This window comes from Anopheles aquasalis, chromosome 3 (assembly GCF_943734665.1).
Source record: "Anopheles aquasalis chromosome 3, idAnoAquaMG_Q_19, whole genome shotgun sequence".
Classification (NCBI taxonomy): Eukaryota; Metazoa; Arthropoda; class Insecta; order Diptera; family Culicidae; genus Anopheles; species Anopheles aquasalis.
In genome coordinates, this window is record NC_064878.1 from 33,676,934 (window position 1) to 33,698,732 (window position 21,799).

Consider the following 21,799-nt stretch of genomic DNA (forward strand, 5'->3'; position numbering starts at 1 on the left):
ATCTGGGACGGGGAAGGGGTAACAAGAATGTATTTGGTATATGATAACTCCTTTTCCTTCCTTCTACCCTGAAACGATCCATCCTCCGCCACCGACCTGGCCTTCAAGCGTCAAAAACATGACCATCTATGACATTATCGACAGAATCACTAATTGAACCGATGCATTCAAGACGCACAAAATATGAACACTTGCAACCAATAGAAAGGCGATTGTTCGAGATCATCTTAGAACATAAAATTCCATTGTCCAATCCATTTAAAAGCCATTGTCCAACCCCCATCACACCCAGCGTAACCACATATTGCACAATCAGGGCGAAACGAACCAATCCGTCCGGGACGCCCAAATTCAGAGCATGTGAAAGCAATAATAAGATGATCGTTCGAGAACAAAAATCCGAAAGTGACGATTTACTCGCGACAGTACCACTGGATAGGCATCATGTGATCACGCCCAGTGTAAACAAATCATGCGGCACCACACCATGCGCGATGTGGAACAATAACCACAAATCATCGAACTAATTACCAAACGCACTAAGGATTAATTACCTCGTATTAAATAGGATATCGTTACCTTGAGGGATGAACGATATCCCACGGTCAACATATTGGGTGACAATTCCGTTAGAGTAAACCCAACAGGGGTACCGGAGATTATACATGATATGACAAATCAAGGTGGTTCCATCAATTAGGCATCAGAGCACAAAGACATTAAAGTCGAGCCATTATTAAGAATTATAGAGAATGATTATTTCATTGCTTGATGCAAGAATGAGGTCAAGAAAATGTCTAATGCAACAATGACAGAGGTGTAGACGTACCAGGAGAAATCTGCGGGGAAGTATGTGATTCTGAGTATAAATAAGGAGGAGTTTTTGCGAAAAACGAAAGTCGGATAAGTAACGTGAAACCTAGCGTAATATCTTTTACTACTGAATCACCAGCTTCGCGTGAAAAGTTTTTTACAGTTTTTTTCTGGTTTCTCTCAAACTAGCCATTCTTTTTTCTTTTGGAATAATACTAACGGTTTATTTTATCGGTTTTTACAATACATATTGACGAAAAACGTGCAGGATTTGTTTTCGAGAAAATATGGGGAAAATTTTAAATTCACTTTGATATTCGTATGGCCGCACCTTATGAAAAACCGATTTTTCATATAGTTTTTTGAAGCAATGGGCAAGTTGGTATTTTTTATAACTGCCTGCATTTCTAACAAATCCAAAACTATAATTTGTCATGCGTTCCGGTTAAATTTAATAGGTTTCATATTTAATTTCATCCTAACAGTCGTCAACGGCCTCACTTAAGCTCGAATTATTTATAATTTACCGTTTTTCCGTTTCCCAAAGTTTTCTTTTACATTCCTGACAAACATTTAAGTTCAAATTTATAAAGTGGAAAGCTGTACGTGATGAGAAAGTTACCATATTTGTAGCGAAAACCATCGTGAATTAATATTTTTTTCAGTAAAATAACGCCGCCACAGCGACACTTGCCTACTTAAAGTATACAAACATCAATGTATTGTCCTGGCCAGCGATTTCTCCGGACTTAAATTCAATGGAGAATGATTAGCGGATGCTAGTTAGTGATGTTTACGGGAATGGTAGGCAATTTGACACCATAGATCAGGGTGAAGTAGCTAATAAGAGTGCATGGCGATCCTTGCGCACTGCAACATTTTTCATGCTCGCTGTAAGCATGCCATCCCGCATTTCCAGGCAAATAATAGTAAAGGAGGAGTTACTGATTGTGAATAAAATAACATTGATAGCCTAATGAACTGTTTTCCATCTTAATTTTATTTTTTTGTAACGTGAAGCTATCATTATGAAACACCTCATTTTTGGATTTTTGGCTCCCAAATCCACAATTTTTAATATTTTTTCAAAATTCAAACGGCATACGTCTTTTAACAATAAAAGGAACATTTACAGTATTTTTAATTATTTTTAGGGAGCTTTATTCGAGCGCGAAATCGTAAAAACAGGGTGAGGCTATCATTATGAAACATAGTGTATTTCCTAACCATATTAATTTACCCAAAAAACATTGCCGATTTCAGGCTGATTCATGCAAAAACTGACTTTTTGTCCCTTACGAAACAATTTTCATCGTTTTCGATAGAGGCTTAACCACCCTTTTGGATCTTTTCCGTAGGAAATTATGGATGGATTTCTTATACGTACCGATAATTAAAACAACAGAGCGATTAGAATTGCCAGTTATTAAAAATAGCTTGATTTTTGTCGTTTTTGATTTATGTGCCAGTTACGCTTAACGAATTATTAAAAAAATAATTAAAAGCCAAGGTGTTATCAAAAAGAGCAATTTTAAAGCATAAAATAATCTAAAATAGTTCTACTGTTGAAAATAAAATAGGCTCATCGAAACGATTCTGGCGATTTTTTTTTCTGTCACTGCGGCCATACGAATGTCTTGCTTAAGGGGGGACTTCGGTATTTAATTTTTATTTGTGACACATGTTTTTAACATTTTTCCCTGAAAGCTGATCCTTTCAAGAGTATTGTGTAAAAGTTTTGGATCAATCGAGGAAAAACTGACAAAGATACAGATTTTTGAAAATCCGCGTTCCTTGTATGATTCGTTCTTCCATGCAGCCCGCTACTTTGAAGGGCGTTTCGCAAAACCAACGTTTTCAAAGTCGGTGTCCATCGTACCGTAAAAACTACTGAGCCGATCGATTTGAAATTTTTAACACATAATTTGGACACTCTTTGCCAGGTAATCCCGTCGAGAGATCATTAAAATTGTTTATACTTTTTTTTAAACAATTCTGTAAAGCTCGTTTTTTTGGCAGAATCGCAAAAAGCATCACTTTCCCAACTTCAAAAATCTGCTAAAATTGGAATATCAACAAAAACTCTCCGGGGCTACCTAGATAAACTTATAATCTTTCTAACGAGTGCCGATTTGTATATTCCAGATGACTAGTCATGTTGCTACGATGGTCACCGTAAAAAGTACCTTTTCGACGACATGCCTTCCAAAATTTGATGCCATTGAATAATTTTTCAAAAAATGTTGCTCAAAACAATACCAAATATTCTTCAAAAGTTGTAGATTAATATGTCATTGATTTGAAATAATAAAGTTGAATGGTTACGTCACAAAACATTGTTAAAAACGGATCTTTTTTTTGTCCCGAAAATACCGACGTCCTCCCTTAAAGGAGCCAAAATCTGACGATTATTCACATTTGGACACATAGCTCTCTCAATTACCCTCGTATCTAAACAAAATTTTACGTGTATGCTAGTCAAGTGTGTACAAACACAATAGAAGGTTGATACTGTAAAATAATGCATCCGTTCGTAATTGATTGCCGTTTTACTCCTAAGCCTCTTGGTGCGGCCATACAAATGTCTACCACCGTACTGATCGTTGTTCAAGTTCATCTCTGTAGAAAAAGTGCTCAGTGAGAAGTTTTGGGGTTGGTCTGTAGCGTGTGTTTTACATAGAGAAGTACTAAAAACACTGTGTTTGAACATATTTACCGAATGTGTTTGCTCGATGCTGCCAAAGATTTGCATATCATCATTTTCGCCGCCACTGGTTGGCGTACCCCATACTTCTTCACCAGATGTGGCAGACGTTTCTCCTTCTACGATTTCTTCTTCTTCGGCCTCCCCACAACCGGTGGAATGTTCCGTTGACTTGTCTCTTGGTTGCTCATGGTTGCCGTTATCTTCTACATCGGTTGTATTCATGTTGCGTGCAACGTGTCCAAGGTAGCGATCTATGAAAGCGCGGGATTCTTCGATAAAATTCCCGGCCCTGGTAGTCCAGTTTTTAGCAGTTTGTTCGTTATTGTCGAATACTTCCTTGGTAACTATTTTTATTTCTAAAAAAAATAAAAATAATGTATGCTCAAAACAATACTGTTCTGAAAATGGTAACATCTTAAGACTATACCGTAATCTGAGTCTTCCTCCGAAGAATTGTAGGTCTTGTTATCATCCGTATCCTCAGATGGTACACGTTCCAAGCTAGAAACTGTTCCGTACCGCTTTAGACTTGCATTTAGAGCACGGTATGGTGGCTCAACAATCTCATCCTCAGGAGAATTGTCAGGAGAATACTCATCGCTAATAGTCCGTTCTATACACTGGTCAACAGCGTGTGTTCTCAGTTGTTTTCCATAATTTTCATAATGTACGGATGTAAGATGCATATTTTGACGCTGAACGACATCCGGTGTAGGAGGCATTACCGCAATCGTAGGAAGAGTTTCAAATGGATCTAATTTAGCAGCTATCGATGAAACACCGTTGATTTGTTCGAAGAAACCCTTAAACGAGCAATCTGTATCTTGTTTGTTCTTTATGGTTTCTTTGCTACTTTCACTAATAAAATTAGCAAAATTGGCATTTTGGCTTTTTGTACCAGTTAATAGAACCTCATTTTCTCTGCATGTATTCTGCGCGTTAGAAACATTTGCGTTGATTTCACCAAAGTTCAAAATTTTTACTTGTTCATGAAGTAGTTGATCAGGGCTTAGCGTGCAATTCTCAAAATCTTTTGGCGTACATTTGCAATGACAAGGTATATGATAATTGCCTACCTCACTATTTGTGAGCTTAAGATTAAGCCCCAACTTAGCATTTTTATGTGTAGCAGTACAATTAGAAGTAATGTAAGATGATTTCTCTGTGATAGGATGTTGCAGTGGTTCGGTGAATTTCGATTCATATTCTTGCCCAGACGCTCCGTGCAATGTAAGCGTACTCGAAGACGACATACTGGATAAAGAGTTTGCACATTTGATGAGACTGCTGGCAGTAGTAGAGTTAGACACACAGCATGGATTTGACGGAGTACTCTGGCTGTGCTGAACTTTAAGCGAATTATTGCTCCTGGAACTGATACGGGTTTTACATCTCTTATGACATTCTCGACACACAGATAGTGTGTCTAACTTATTACTCAAAGGGCTCGATCGAACAGTTACCTAAAATACAAAAAAAAAAATTACAACTGCAAGGATGTTTGTTAACAATGTTCTTAATTAATAAAAGTTTAACAAAATAGTTACCGTAATGGTTGGAAATCAAATCATATTAGAACAGATTATGGAAATTGAATATTAAATGCATGAAACAGCTTATTATGGAACAACGGATGTGGTAAAAGAATTGTTTTTTCTTCAATTCTTCAATACCTTGTACATGATTATCATATTGAATATCAATAAGCAAGCAAACTATTATTTTCAAGCATTTTAAAACAAAAATAAAATTTGGAAATGTTTTCATTAGCTGACTTACTTGACTATCGGAAGTGGTACTTTTTGAAAAACTTTTGTCCTCGTCGTCTTCAAACATTGAAATTTCATCTGCAGGAAGTTGCTCAGCGGAGTTAACCTTGGTGTTTGTCAGGAACCTTGGCAAACTACCGTTGGAATCAACAAGGTTTAGTTCCTTGGATCGATTTTTCACTTTTTCAATTGTCCATTCTTCCACCTGTTGCTCTGAGTCCGAATCAATAGGATCTGATTCGATGACCTGCTTGTCCAATTGACCTTTCATCCATTGGGCTAAGTGCAGGGCACCGCCTTGCGGAACACCTGTTTTATTTAATTTCCTACACTGCTCATCGATAAGCTCTTCGACTTGCTTTGGCATTGCATTTAGCCTTGCCTATACACGCATGAGAGAAATCACCGGGTTGCGTGATCGATGCCATAAAAAAAAAACCAATCGCCGCGTTGGGAATCGTTTTGTAGTAGCCATCGAGTAAGCATCACGGAATTGGAAAAAAGAGAGGAGAGAGAAAATCGAAGATAAGTTTTGAATAGGTTAATATTAATTCCTAGCTATATTCCCAATTCATAAGAACTCGAATAAAAACCTTTAAAATAGCCCAATTGCATTAAATTGTTATCAATTACTCACGTAAAAAACTGTACATAAAGTTTGAGAACTGAAACCTAGAGAAAACAAATAATCTACGAGAACAGTTAAACAAAGCATAATTTAACTCATCAATTTATTGCTCTCATATATAACCTGCCCTGAATAGATATCATAAAAAATTTTGCAATGCAACGCAACATTAAATGAGATAAATTAAATCATACAGAGCTACATTATACTAAACAGTACTTTTCACTGGAAAAATTGAACGCTTGTCAGTTGCTACCGTAACATTATCATTACGTTTGATGTTGAAATTAACTATTTTCTGTGTATTTAATGCTAAATTCGCTTTAAAGTTTGGTCATTTGTTTTCAAGAAATTATAATGGACTGGCTTCTTATGACTCCGATCTTTGAGCATTGCCTGGATTTATCTGCCGCGTGTTGCATCGTATCCACAGTTAGTTTCTTCATGATGCTATTCATTTTAACAAGGCTTTTGTTCATTTGCCTGACATCGGAAATTAATAAAATTAACAAGCGTTTAATTTTTCAAAACAGAACTTTTTTTATTTTTCTTCTACGTTATCAGTAAATCGTAAAGATTTCTCAGGAGATAATCAAATTTCGTTCCATATACCATTCTTAATCGTTATACGCATGAAAACAGATTATATTATAAGATATAATGGTCTTCAAATATATATGGTCTTTGAAAACATGCTTCAATTTTGCTTTCGTTAACCTTGTTCATGGCAAGCAACCATAGAGTTTGTAGAGTTTGCTTCTTTTTTAATCCTATTTCAAACATTTTTACATTTTTTATAGATTGTAATACTATTATATAAGAGTAAATATTGGTGTCTATCTATTTTAAAAATGCTATAGAAACAATTCGATAACACGTATTCCTGCAATCTAAAAATGGAACAAAGCTCAATTATTTGTCACACAGCAATTACATTTGAGCACTAGAAAATACGTGTTATGATACGTGATCAGTTGGAACAGATATACGTAATCAGTTGAAATCAATTCTATATATTTCAGCAATATGTACATACATTATGTCCCTAGGTAAAAATGAAATGATTGTGAACATCGTTGCACAGTTCTGTGTACAACGTGTCCAATATATTCTCATACACATTTTTGTTGGATGATTTTGGTATGTTCACAGCACCTAGTTCAAATATCAATATTGTTTACTCAAATTGTAGTGTTTACTAACATTTTGGCTGTTGGATTGGTCTATTTTATGTTGCGGGTCTAATTTTAGTAACCATGAATCCATTACGTGTCTGTGCTATAAAAAAGATGTTGGATAAGGAGCGTCCAGGCGCTATTTTCAAAACCTTGAAGTATCTTGGAATCAAGCTTGATTTCGTATATCGAACCATTAAAAAATAGCTTGAGACTTCCTCTTTGAATTACAAAAAAAGATAGGGGCGAAAGCGGTCGGCTAGTATTGAAAATGTGATCAAGACCGTTCGGGAACGTATCCGACGTTATCCTCAACGTTCGACACGAAAAATGGCTACAGATTTGAATGTTTTGATATCAACTACGTATAACCTGTTTTTAAATAGGAGCTAGAATATAATGTTTATGAAAAATTTAAATTTCTGAAGCTATTCAACAAAAAATAAATGAAACAGCAACTCTTCCCGTATCGCGGCACGCTGGTCACGACTTGTGTTCTCTGATGAAAAGTTATTTGTTCTAGAGCAAAGTTGTGGTGTCCAAAACGATAGATTGTGGTCCAAAAACATTAAGGATGTAACAGATAACCAAAAAAACATCACCAGGTTTACAAAATGCGACTAGTGTGGTCGTTTAGGGTGGTATTCGCCGGCACGACAAATTATCCCCAGTTTTTATCGAATAAGGCGGATAAATTTACCCAACGTCTTATAAAAGATATCTTATGAAGAAAATAGTGAAATCTAGCGTGGAAAGATGATGCGGGAACGAAACTTATGTGTTCCGGCATGATGGAGTGCTCTTGAAGGAGCATTTTTTGTTTCATAACTGGTGCAGGGACAATTTAACCAAAATTGTAGAGAAGAATGAATGGCCTCCGAGTTCACTAGATCTTAACCTACAGGACTTTATCGTTTGTTTATATAATTATTGAACCTAAACGAACAAAAATTGTCTAATTTTATTCAGTTTGAAGCAACGATCCCAAAAAAATGAAAGGAAATGTCTTTAAAAGTCGTCCGTGCCGCGTGAGTGGGACTTTCGAAACGATTGAAGCTCGTAAAAAAGGATGGGAGGTGGGTAATTCCGAAACATATTTTTTAATTGATCAGTATAAGTTTCTCTTTAAAAAAACACTCTGATGATAGAAATTGATCCACCCGTTACGAAAATAAAAATGATTGAATTTTTATGAGAATATATTGGACACGGTGTATGTGAGTATGTAAGTACTAAAGATACTGTGGTAGACATTCGTTTAGCCGAACTAAGTTTTTTCGAGATTTTTCTCAAACTAGCCATCCGTTTTCCATTTTGATTAATATCAACGGTATATTTCATCGTTCTTTAACACATGTATTAACAAAAAACGATAAGGATGTTTTTTCGAGAAAATATGAGGAAAAAATAATAATTCCACATAGAAATTCGTTTAGCCGAACTGCTTGAAAATTAAATTCTTTCAATATTTTTTTGAAACAATGGTAAGTTGGTTTTTTATTATTGCTTCCATTTATAACAAATTCAAAACTATAGCCGGGGATACATGAAGCGTAAACTCTGGAATAAACTCAGAGTGTAATGAAAAAAGATTATGCTTATGTTAAAAAGATCATAGGCCCGCGGAGCGTAAATCCGAGCGTGAAAGCAAGTGTAAACTTAGCACCAACATGAAGCGTAGCGTTATGACGGATTGAATGTTCTACAATCGCTAATATACAGCAACAACATCTTAAAATATATAATAAGATGTTCAGAAATCAACTTATCTCGTCGATTTATGTTTTTTGTGGCCAAAAACACATAAATGTAATAGCATAGTGTAATTGCAGGTGCACGAATGTAATTGCAGTTGACGTTTCGGTATAAACTTTTACGCGATTATGCCTGCCACACGAAGCGTAAACTTTTTGGCATTACACTCTGAGTTTATACGAGAGTTTACGCTTCATGTATCCCCGGCTTATGATTTGCCTTGGGTTCCGGTAAGATTTATTGGGCTTGCTATCAATTTTTAGTCTAACAGTCGACAATGGATTGACATAAATTCGAAATATTTTGAATTTGCCTATCTTTTGCCTTTTGACTAAATTCACTAAATTAAACTAAATTCATGGAAAAAAAGCCGTTTGTCCTTATGGATATCAATAAACTATGGTTTTGTTTCGAATTGTCAATCATTTTCATTATTTTCTGTGGTCCACATCGTATGAAATGTATCTAATTACTACTGGTTTAACCATATTTCTTGTAATCTGCCCAAAAGATAGTTGATTGTTGGTTATTTCATGTAAAACCCTATTTTTTATCGTTAGGACACTATTTTGTTTATATTTAATGGAGGTATAACTTCACCATTTGATATTTTTCAAAAAAAATAATATATGGATTGTTCTTATCTGTGAATATTTGAACCAATGGAACGTTTAGAGTAGCAGTAAACCTTACAGAATTTGATTATTTGTCAGATTATTTCCGTTAGTCACTTAGCTCTAATCAATTTTTTAAAAGAAATATTGAAAAATAAGGTTATTGTCAAGATGGGTATGTCTAAAGCTTAAAATAATCAAGATTAGCTCTACTATTGAGCTTCAAACACAAAAATTGCATTTATTCGAAAAAGTTGCGAAATATTATGTTTTTCTTGCACTTCGGCTGAACGAATGTCTAGCTAAACATCCGATGAAATATGACATTTGCTCACATTTTCCCTAACAGAGATCTCGAATACCCACATATCTGAATCATGTTCTACGTGTGTACTAGTCACATTTGGTTCATAATGGGTTGATACCAAGAATTTATTATTAACATTCGTACGAAAGTGATTGCCGTTTTGCTCCTGAACTTCTAGGTTTGGCTAAACGAATGTCTACCACTTTAATAATATAACTATTTAGTCTTCGTTTTGGGCCATTTCAAACAAGGCTAACTTGTTATAAAACATTACAAAGAAAAGAAAGATTAGGTTGTTGCCTAAATAACTGCGTTTTTTCCGTTCAGTCCATACAAGTTTCAAATTTGTACTTTAGACATGTATAAGTTGTCTCTTTTAGCTTTCCTTAGGAAAAAAAATTGCGTAATTTTGATTGTATTTTTTTGTGCGGCGTCATTTGGATTATGAAGTTGAATATACTACTGTGTCCAATAAATAACAGGACTCCGTACACAATTTCCTAGTGCTAATGATTTTTTTCATTCTCGTGTTTCATAATGGCCCATTAGTAGCTCACAAAAAAAAACATATCTCAAAAACTAATCATTATTTTGACGTGAAACTTGGCATGGTTGTTAACAACAGTACTAACAACCTACAAACAATACGAGAATGAAAAAAATCGTTTGCACTAGGAAACTGTGTACCGAGTCCTGTTATTTATTGGACACAGAAGTATACCAGGTTTATAACCTTAAAACTGCTGTTTGCTTATAAATGGGCTTACAGACCAAATTGAAGTTTCATCGACATGCCATACTGTTTTTTTGTGTTAATTCAACACCTGTTTACATAAATCAGTCCACATTATAAGTGATACTGCACATCAACATATATTTTTTTTTGCTTAATCATGTTTAGTTTTGTGCCAGAAAAATGGCATACGCGGGAAGCTACAGTTTTGTCTTTTAATTTGGTGAAATCGGCGATCAAATCACACTTGTCAAATCAGTGCTTGTAGAGGCCTCTGGTGACAACGTGGTATATGGTAATCGTTAATAGATCCCAGCCAACCACTTTTTTTACCGCAAGACCAAGTCTGAACGCAAAACAATGCTGTGCGTTTGGTTGGATCAGATGGGTGTCGTGAAACTGTTAGGGCAGTAGCCAATAATCAAAATGCAACGTGCTTTTGTGAAACAAGGCCGATTTATGGCCGATCAAAGACATGAGAGGTTGAGATTCCTGCACGACAACGCCCCATCGCACTCATCAGGAATGGTCCATAATTATTTGTATTCAAAAAACTGGGCAGTTCTACCTCCACCGCTAATTAACTGGACCTGGGCCATTCCAAATATCACCACTTTTCGACGATCGGTCACGCGCTGGCCGAGCAGCACTTCGATTTGTATGAAGTTGTTGGAAAATGGTGGTTACTGTCGTTAAATGAACAATTCTTTTGGCATGGTAGACACAAATTGCCCAAAAGATAGGAAAAATGTATAGCTAGCAAGAAAAACTACTCAGATTAACTTGTTTTTTGGTTTTCTATTTTTTTAAATGTGGTTTTATCGACAATAAAACAGCAGTTTTAAGGTTATACACATGGTAAAAAGGGAAAATTTTCGACACATGTTACGTTATTATTTTCAGAGAATAAAAAATGTCTTTTAATGGAATTGAAAGAAATTCGTATAGTCGTTCTTTAACGCTCATGATTTACTTTAAACGTTACGAATTCGATTCGTTCTATAGCAAATCATTACAAACTTCAAGGTAGCATTGTTTAAAATAATAACAAAAGAAATGGATCAAGACTGAAATATGATGAGTAGCTTCAAACGACCTCAACACGTGATACAAAATAAAAATTAGGCTATCAGTTTTATGGGATTGGAAGTAAGTGGTAACTCCAAAGAACCAATCGATTGATTTTAATTTTACTGTCAATACCAGGTCAAATTGAATGCAACTATTAACGAGGAATGGTCACAATTTGTCAATCGCAAAGATTTCACATCGTTTAACCGCATACATCATTGAGCCCTCGCTAAAAAAAATATAGAGCTTAGATAGAAAATTTCGAGATAGAAAGAAGAATTCAAATTGGTTTATCGAGTAAGTTAAAATCAAGTTAAATAAATTAGATAGAAAAATACCAATTACGTTTTTGCCGGATTCTTTTTGATTGCATCTTGGACACCTTCGTTCGACTTACTTGGCCATTGAATGCGTTTGCTGCGCTTCATTTAATATATTAATTTAGTTGTTAATTAATCTAGTTCAATGTGTTACAGATGTACACTTCTTCTTAGATCAGCGATGAACGTCATTGGAAAAAATGATTTCAGCTTTTGGGAAATACAAAGTGCGCACAGCTTTGAAATGAACCGTTCTTCAGGGGAGTATATTTTTTGGGTAAAACCCACTATTAGCACAAGTGCCGAACTGTAAAGCGTAAATTAAGGTATTTGGGAAGGGGGAAGGGGTGTTTTCAGCTCTAGACTTTTGATAATAGTTCAAGAAGTGTTTTACATCCCCCTTCCCCCTTCTTAATACCTTAATTTTCGTTCTAAAGTTTTGGTACTGTGCTAAAAATCAGGCGCTCAGTGAGAGGGCTGCTAATAGTGTGTTTTTACCATTTTTTGTATTATTTCTGATTAGTATAGCTTTCAAGAATATCAGATAAAAAATAAGAATCAATCAAAGCCAACTGGCCAACATGCCTTGGTTTGAAAACCTACGCGTCATACATGGCTTAGTGCATTTTACAACTGCAACGCGCTTTTTTTAAACCTAGATCTTTCTTTACCCTTTTTGGCCACAATTAACCCTTTGTCAACAAATTAACCGTATTCTTCCTTTAATAGTGCCTTTGATGTGTAATTAAACTTAAACTATAAGTAAATTATAGAACAATGTTAACTTTATTTCAGTTAGGACGCACTGGTAGTCGTAGTATAACATCAATCACATATGAAGCGCCGTTGAATAGCTATTCGTATAATATTGATTTACTTGAGAAACCTGTCGACAACCTACGTATCTGAGACTTGGACGCTGTCCAGAAATAACGAAACCTTCTCAGAATTTCAGCGTTTTAGGGCCGGTATGTGAGAAGGGACGATGAGTTCTAACGAGGAGTTATATGAGTTCTGGTGCATGCCAAGACCGATCTCCTTGTGAAGGCCAATACCCCTCTTCGGTTGCAGTGCCGGACAATACAGTGACCGGCACAAATAAAAATCCACTACATTCATTCGAAATGGTTACATTTCCGCATATAACAATTATGTATGTACAATTGTAGAAGAAAGCTACAGTATTTTGGCATATGACTTTATGAATTTGCATTCAGCTTAAATCACTAAATTGAATTTCAAGTTAGAATCTCCAGTTTAGGGTATGATACAAAAAAAAACCACTTCATGTTTTCAATATATAACTTAAAGAAAAGTTATTATAATGAGGCATTTACTAGTTATATGGCCTCCTCTATCCTTAAATAATGATTCGAGACATTTTGGAATACTTACTATCAATTTTCTTGGGTAATGTGAACCCAAACTGCACCATACATCATTGTACCATACATTCATAATAAATAATTGTATGTAGGTTACACTCAATATGTACAGCTGAACGTCTAAAATAGTTCAGATTCATTGTAAAGTGTGAAATGAGCCTCTGGACCGGCCATTTCAGTACTTTAAATTTATTCAACCGAACGATAAATGGGTTTTTTGCACCACATTGTTTGAATCACCTATTTTCCAGACTCAATTTTAACACTTATTCATCCAAAAGCGATTCAAAAACATCAAAATACTAAACTGTGGTCGTAGTTCTTTGAATTTGAGCATATGTTTCCTAACCAAACTACGAGAAACTACCGCAAAGTATGACATTCCCTTTCCCGTGAGTCATTGATTTTTGCTTGGTTGTGTATAGGGTAGCTTCATCGCTTTGTTTTAAGCGACCAGTTCTGGCCGAAGACCTCAAATTTAGATTGATTGATTTGATTGATTTTTTCTTAGTTTTTTTTATCATATATAAGGACGGACGAGCCGTATGTTTGAGTTTTTCTTAGTGAAATAGCTTTAAATGCCGTAAATATTTTTACGGTTAGAAATCGATGCTTATAACATTCTTTGAAAATTGCGGAAGGTGACTCAAGGATGCTCTAATTTTTCTTGGATAGTTTTATTGTACTTGCGTGAATATGGTTGCCGCTTGGCCCCTCCATAACCGGCACTATCATAATTTAAATATTTTGATATAATTCCCTATAAGACTTATCGATTAATCCCGTACTTAATAGCTATTCTACGCTCTGTATAACCTTTTTAAAAACCCCGAATGGGAAGATTACAAACAGGAAAGGTAGTTTTTAACACACCTTTTGGGATTCAGAAAAAAGTCACTTTTCCGGTACATTTACTCCCAAACATTGACTTAAATCAACAATTAACTATTTTTACAACTAATAACAAAGGAAAATCCAACATAAGTGAGAAGTAGATCAGTTGAAAAATAATAATTTTAGGACTGTTTTTGTAAGGTGGATTTTTTTGTGTGTCATACCCTACACTGGAGATTCTAACTTGAAATTCAATTTACTGGTTTGTGCTGAATGCAAATTCATAACATCATATGCCAAAATAAACTACAAGCTTACTTCTACAAGATAAAAATATGCGCATAATTATTACATGCATAGACGTAAACATTTCGAAGGAATGTAGATCATAGTCGTTACTGGATTTTTATTTGTGCCGGTCACTGTAAGTAAGCGTAAAGCCACGTGCGATTTAGTTAGGACGAATTGACCGAGTGCTTCTGGTGATACACAGAAACTTTTACCTAGCACAGTTAACCTAGAATCCGCTTTAGAATTTTATTAAAAGCTTTGATTAAAATCATATTGTTATATATTTGTCGCACAACGTTTACACTACCGTGAATTTGTGAACTGTGAACTGCTGAAAATTTATCTTTCGATTTTCGTACAAACTAGTATCTTGGGTGTTCAACTCTGCTATGCTATATCGATGCTATATCGCATATTCAGTTACTTTGTAACTCGTAACCGATTGATATTCACCTAACTTCATTCGATTCGCTTTGTTCGGCTGTTGTTTATATTGTTTATTTGCAATACTATTGAAAATTAAATATTGTCTCCTGAACTACAAGTCTAGCAAGTTAGGTGGTGTTGGGTGCGTCGGAAGCATGCCAAATGGGTCATCATCACCAAAAAACTCTGTTTCTATAACATCATCTACAAATGAAGGATCACAGTTTACTTGGTGAAAGTCTAAATCGAGCTCAAGTAAATCCCAAGAGCCGCCATATCCACTAGCGAGTAAATACTTGCTGCACTCTTCATTGCAGATTGCATCAATTGAGATGCTGCCAGAGGGAGGAATTGGTTGATGATCTTTAAAATCATTTGAAAATCCATCGGAAATTTTGTTGGATGAGGAAGGAGATACGTTTGCCGGAGGTGTTTCAGGTGTAGAAATGGAATCGTTTGCGGATAATGATTGGCCATCAATATCGGATCCGTCTGCGTGGTCGATGAAAGATCGTCCTACTGAACTTAGACTAAATTCTACAATAGAACGCGGACCTCGCAAAGAACTGTGTTTTTCTAGTCTAGAAGAAGCTACAATTTGATCGTGTTGTGCTTTACCATTGAAGGTGGACGCGAAGGGTCCAGCATACATTAATGACTTTTCAGCCAATTTTATCTTCCCTTCCTCGCCGTTTGTAGCAGGAAGATAATCATGGTTGTGTTCGTCTATATCAGGCATAAAAATATTTGTTTTATTCGTAGCATTGATATAAGTCACGGCATTTGGGGGGCTAACTAAACTATTTTTATTGTGATGTAACATTAAAATCTCAGGAATTTCAGAAATGGCGTCAGGAACAGTTATTAATGATTTGTTAGTTCGCCTATCTATATTGCTTTCAGCATGAACCGCGGAATGTTTCTTACTGAGACCTAATCCAACTCCGCTGATTGTAATAGAATTATGAATATTGATACTTCTAGTAATGCTGTTGGTAGGATGAGAGGGTGCTAATGAACCTAAAAAACACACCTGATTGTTTGCTTGATGAACATTATCCAAAGAGGATATATTCCCGGATGCTATCGATGTTACAGTTGCACCAATGTCAGCAGGAACAAGGGATTGAAGTATGTCGGGAGAGTCCAATGGGCTGCTTAGAGGAGTGCATCCTAGAGTGGCATTAACAAGAAAGCTGCAAATAAAGCGTAACATTAGAGAGCTTTAGAGAATATTTACAGCAACTACTACAATAATTATAAGAACAATTAGACACATTTTGCATGGCAAATAATAGACTGCATAAATTCACATTTACATGCAGACTTCTATGTTCAGTGATTTTATGTCAGTCTATATTGATAATGTTCGTCAAAATATTTCACATTTTTCTAGATTTGCAATTGCTACCATACCAACAAAATATGAATATCTTTAAATATATTCCATTGAGGATCTTACATTTGCCTTGTGAGCAAATTCTGCCAAACGGCCTTCAGCTCAGTAGATGGAGCTCGCAGAACAACGTACCGCCTTTTCAAATTTTTTTTCGAGGGCGTTCGAGTTAGATCCGGTGCACAGTGCACTGTAGGACTTTCAATCTGGCGACCACTTGGATCAATCGTCAAACGAAACTCAGTACCTGGAATTAATCGTGAAACACATATGTATACCTCAAGAAATTGAACGACTGTTTTGTCTGATGTAAAAATTTACAGTGCTGAAATTCGAGCAGGAGCACTGCACTAACCTTTTTTTCGAATATTGAAACAAGAATCGGTAACCGTAGAGAGGCTGATGGGTTCCTCAGTAATAAATAACACCCGATCGCGACTTACTTTCGCAAAAAGCAATATATCGCTGAAGAGTAGTGTCCAATACGGCTTCACCGACCTTCCTTCCACACGTGACAAGTCTCCACCTATTATAATAAAATGAAACGGTATTTCAAGATCATTAAACATTTATTTTATACAACTCAAACAAAACACACACCAAAAATCCATTGTCGACCGTGAGTTACAAGTTGAAATGGTTTGCATTTAGTGAATACCATTCTTGCTTCAAGATCCTGCAATGTCAAAAGTGGACGTCCTTCTCCGATAGGCTCCATTAGTCCCCCTCCAACTGTTATTTCACGGTATGATGTCTAAGTACGCACAATATAAAGATAACAATTAGATCTCAAAATACTTTAATGCAAAAGCATTTATTCAAGATATGCTAAGGAAATAGTTAAGGCGTACACCAACCTGCAACTCGTTAATTATGCTATTAAAATTCATTTGTTCTTCACTATCTACACGACAATGGGATGCGATCATTTGCATATGTTTTAAAATTTCCCTAAAATGCTGTAGCGGGCGATGTATGAAGGTAGTTAGATCTGGACGTTTTCGCGGCACCGGGGGCTCGGTTATGAATTTCATAAAATCACAGTTCGAATTTCTAGACTTGTTGACCTATTAACGAAACGGTAACATTTGTTAGTTACACCATCATAGGATACACATAAACAAACATACCAACACGCAGTCGGCTTTCTTGAGCCCATTACAATATTTACGATAGGCGACACAAATTGCTGTGCTCTTGGATAAATATACCCGCGATGCGAAATGAATTCGGAACTCCGTTTCATTCTGGATAACTTGCTCCAAAATGTCTTCCGATATCCGTGATAGCTTGACGTAGCAATGAATTGTATTGATCAAAAGTCATTCATACATATTTTTTCTATCCAATACTTACTTCATCGATGTTTTGGAATAAAGTTTTATGATCATTTGACGAGATTAAATCTTTTCTTTCTCGCAAAGGATTGACAAAACGCTCAATACCAAAGTTGATTGCGTTGATGAAGTGTTGCTCGCGGTTAATCAGCTGATGCAGCAACTTTCTTCGATGATCAGTGAATTGATGAACAATAGACTGCAATTGTATTTCAAAATGCTGCTCGTATAAAATGCTATATTTTTATAGCATAAATTTATCTAAAAAGCTTTTTAATTATATTTTAACTCTCGCACCAACTGATGGGTCTGGCCAGACCCCTATGCTTTTACACGGGGTTGTATGGGCGTACACTTTCTTGGAAAGAGTTTATTAGTTTATGTGTGGTGATGATTTTAGGAGAGGAAAGTACGAATTCGCATACAAGTTTTAGGCACTTTTTGCATGGGAAAAAATCGAGAAACTAAAATGTGTTTTTTTCCAAAAGTAGAACAGATTTTGACCATATTTTTGTCTTGTCACATAGTTTAGGCTATGCTAAACACATATGCAAAAGAGAGAGCTCAATTATTTGATTCCTAGAGGTAGAAAAATTGTTTCAAACACAGCATGTACGCCCATACAACTCCGTGTAAAAGCATAGAGGTCTGGTCAGACCCATCAGTTGGTCCGAGGGGTATCGAAACATCAGTTGGTGCGAGAGTTAAATCGAAAATCGTCATGACTTTGTACGTACAGCAAATAACATTTTGATTTGGGATTAATCTGTTATTCTGCTAATTCATATAAACTATAATATCAAAAGAAAGTTGCAGTTCGTTACACTTACTATTTTTAGACAAAAAAGATGAGCAGACGCTGTTTAATGATAATTGATGAATTTACAAGGTGAAATAATTAATCTACTAAACAGTCAATTTATAACTTCGTGCAAAGACATTACATGCTTTCGAAACATTTAAGGTCGATGGTTTGGGTTCCTGCTCCTTGCATGCCTATCGTTCTTGTTCTGGGCACATACAAATACAGGTGTCGCTTTGAATGAGATGTGTCGCATTAAACTGAATCGACTTTTTTCAAACAGTTGTAACCCTAACATCCGTGTGGTGTTTTAACATTTTACACAAGGCCCTTTGTTCAACGCTTGAAACAGTTTATAATGCGTCAATTGTGAAGACGTTGAGGTTCTCAATGGCTTGATTGATGAGATATTTGGCCGGTCTGACGCATTAGAGATTAGATGACTTATATATAAACCAACTAAAACCATGTTTAGAACACTCAGTTTTAAATTTTCTTGGTTCCCTTGTACCCGCCGAAGGTTACTTCCGACAAACACGATTGTTATTCGGATCGTTCGAGCGGACTAAGGAAACATGCGACCAACTTTAATAGTCGTGTTACTGGGGATATTCATCCCATTACACGTCAAAGCCGCACCACAGCTTTTGGGAGGAGGAGGTGGTTTGCTTGGCACTGGCCTAGGAGCAACTCAGGGTTTACTAGGAACTGGAATCCTAGGATCTGGAACCACTAGTGGATTACTAGGAACAGGTATAGGTGCTACTTCCGGGTTACTTGGCACGGGAGTGCTTGGATCTGGAACCACTAGTGGATTACTAGGAACAGGTATAGGTGCTACTTCCGGGTTACTAGGAACTGGAATCCTAGGATCTGGAACCACTAGTGGATTACTAGGAACAGGTATAGGTGCTACTTCCGGGTTACTTGGCACGGGAGTGCTTGGATCTGGAACCACTAGTGGATTACTAGGAACAGGTATAGGTGCTACTTCCGGGTTACTTGGCACGGGAGTGCTTGGATCTGGAACCACTAGTGGATTACTAGGAACAGGTATAGGTGCTACTTCCGGGTTACTTGGCACGGGAGTGCTTGGATCTGGAACCACTAGTGGATTACTAGGAACAGGTATAGGTGCTACTTCCGGGTTACTTGGCACGGGAGTGCTTGGATCTGGAACCACTAGTGGATTACTAGGAACAGGTATAGGTGCTACTTCCGGGTTACTTGGCACGGGAGTGCTTGGATCTGGAACCACTAGTGGATTACTAGGAACAGGTATAGGTGCTACTTCCGGTTTACTAGGAACTGGGATACTTGCTGGAGGGTCTGGCACGACTTCGACGATTGTGGTTCCTACCACTACCACTGTAGCTCCCACTACTACCACCGTTGTTCCGACCACTACCACTGTAGCTCCCACTACTACCACTGTTGTTCCGACCACTACCACTGTAGCACCGACTACTACGACTGTAGCTCCCACTACTACTACAGTAGCTCTAACCACTACCACTGCAGCTCCAACTACAACGGCTAGTTTATCGACAGTTACATTCAATGTTGGCGGAAGTAAGTAGGATTGATTTTTTTCGCAATGCGACTTAGTGGTGTAAAAACGGTGTATAATTCAAATGCTTCTTGAACAGGTTTAATAACTGTAAATGCAAACGACCAAGCAACCATTAACGCCATCAATGCAGCGCTAGGTGCATCGACTACTACAGCTACTCCTACAACTATCACTACTATTTCCAGTTCAGGATCTACTGTTTCCTTCAATATCGGTGGTTGTAAGTATGAAACTCTACTTCATAATTATATAAACTTATCTTTGTTTATTTTCTTCAAAGCTATTATTACCGTAAACGCAGCAGACCAAGCCACAATCGCAGCTATAATTCAAAGTCTAACAGCTGGAGGTACCACAACGACTGCGGCAGCTACTACAACCGCGACCACAACGACAACCTCAACTTTAACATCCACTACCACAACAAGCAAGGCTCCGTCTACAACGACGTCAAGAACGCCGACAACCGTTACTCCAATTGCATCCTCGCTGTCTATTAACATTATCATCAACATTAATGGGCAATTCATAATGATTTCTGCATCGAATCAAAATATGATTGAATTGATTACTAATACCATAAAGCAGATATCAGTTACAACACCTACTGCAAGTTCAACGCAGCCAACAGTGGTTATCCAAACTACACATGGCAAGTCACAGATTGGTGGTGGCAGAACAGGAGGATGTGTGCGTCGCAGAGACTTTTCGCGAGAGAATCGACGACTTGGTACTGGTATTGGTTTAGAATTTGGGATTCGCGGAACTTTTGGTGGTGGTATTCAAGCCGGTATTGGAGCAGGAATAGGTGCTCGTGGCAATCACGGAGCTGGCATTGGAGCAGGAATCCGTCTACAAGGGCCATTGGGTGGAAGCATTCAAGCTGGGTTTGGAGCAGGGCTAAGCGGAATACGGCATCATCATGGATAAAATGATAAAAGATTTTGTGCAACACGGTTGAAGAGAAGATAAAATCAGACTCAGATTGCGAGCAATTGATCTTTTTTTAATGGTGAATCTTTTGAATGGTATGGGAGCCTAATGAAATGCGAACATTAAAATAATTCATGCCTATCATACAGAAGAATGCTATAATACATCTGTCAACTATGCACTTAAATTCAAAATACTAGTAACATTCATTTTTATTTCCTTGTGCATCCGAAATGCTGGGCATGTTAGTTGCTGTTTATGATTGTAAAAATCCTGGGTAAACGACTGAAATACACTGCGCGAAATAAAAATAGCACCACCATGTTTTTCGGCATTATTTTTCTAAAAATCTTAGAAACAATGCCAGTCTCTATGGTAATTTTATGCGTGTGCTTACTCGCAATGTTTTGAACTGCAGTATTGGATATATTTTTTTAGTATGAACATTTAAACACAATTTTTAATAAAAAACCAGGCGAAATAAAAATAGCACCAACTCAGGTTGATTTTACTAATTTTCACTCACTTTAAAGAACTATGTTTTGGTTTTCAGGCCTATGAAAATGGACTCTAATGAAGTGGAATTGCATACGTGCAATTAGCAGTGAAATGTTTTTTTTCCCATTTGATTTAGTTACCATGATTCCATCAGACCATCTTACTTTCGAGGAAAAGGTAAAAATTATAACCTACCATAATCTGCGAGCTTATAAAAAAGAATGGGTCGAAAGTTATCATAACCGACGGAAATTATTGAAAAATAGCAATAAACTTGATCTCACTGGGAATTGTGGGGAGAAAACTGGAGTTTTTTCGAAGGATCAACGGACAATGCTACAGATTGTAATGAATTAGAAAAGATCAACATCATAAATCCGCGCAAAATTGGATCTGACAATCAGTACACGTCACGTACAACAAATTAGCACA

At 36.6% G+C, this 21,799-nt stretch overlaps 2 protein-coding genes across 2 annotated transcripts in view; one reads left to right on the forward strand and one right to left on the reverse strand.

Moving 5' to 3' along the window:
- Window positions 1-21,799, reverse strand: part of LOC126575807 (uncharacterized) — an 80,317-nt gene that overhangs the window by 26,318 nt on the left and 32,200 nt on the right. Inside the window, exons 6-15 of the mRNA XM_050236696.1 lie at window positions 17,581-17,760; window positions 17,355-17,513; window positions 17,082-17,291; window positions 16,825-16,978; window positions 16,580-16,750; window positions 16,291-16,471; window positions 15,862-16,024; window positions 5,300-5,671; window positions 3,948-4,983; window positions 3,530-3,876 (exon numbers count right to left, since the gene is read on the reverse strand). Coding sequence (XP_050092653.1) covers window positions 3,530-3,876; window positions 3,948-4,983; window positions 5,300-5,671; window positions 15,862-16,024; window positions 16,291-16,471; window positions 16,580-16,750; window positions 16,825-16,978; window positions 17,082-17,291; window positions 17,355-17,513; window positions 17,581-17,760 — 2,973 coding nt within the window. The remainder of the gene's footprint in view (window positions 1-3,529; window positions 3,877-3,947; window positions 4,984-5,299; window positions 5,672-15,861; window positions 16,025-16,290; window positions 16,472-16,579; window positions 16,751-16,824; window positions 16,979-17,081; window positions 17,292-17,354; window positions 17,514-17,580; window positions 17,761-21,799) is intronic.
- Window positions 18,939-20,976, forward strand: LOC126575849 (transcription initiation factor TFIID subunit 12-like). The gene is made up of 4 exons (XM_050236822.1): window positions 18,939-19,116; window positions 19,192-19,935; window positions 20,013-20,156; window positions 20,217-20,976. Exons 1-4 carry the CDS (start codon window positions 18,939-18,941, stop codon window positions 20,864-20,866), a joined length of 1,716 nt encoding a protein of 571 aa, XP_050092779.1. The 3' UTR covers window positions 20,867-20,976.

What these genes read in the sequence shown, in the direction of transcription:
- LOC126575849 (XM_050236822.1), top strand. Translation starts at nt 18,939, where the DNA reads ATGCGACCAACTTTAATAGTCGTGTTACTGGGGATATTCATCCCATTA. An exon ending in TAGTGGATTACTAGGAACAG is followed by an intron (nt 19,117 to 19,191) that starts GTATAGGTGCTA and finishes TACTAGGAACAG; the next exon opens with GTATAGGTGCTACTTCCGGG. An exon ending in TTCCTTCAATATCGGTGGTT is followed by an intron (nt 20,157 to 20,216) that starts GTAAGTATGAAA and finishes TTTTCTTCAAAG; the next exon opens with CTATTATTACCGTAAACGCA.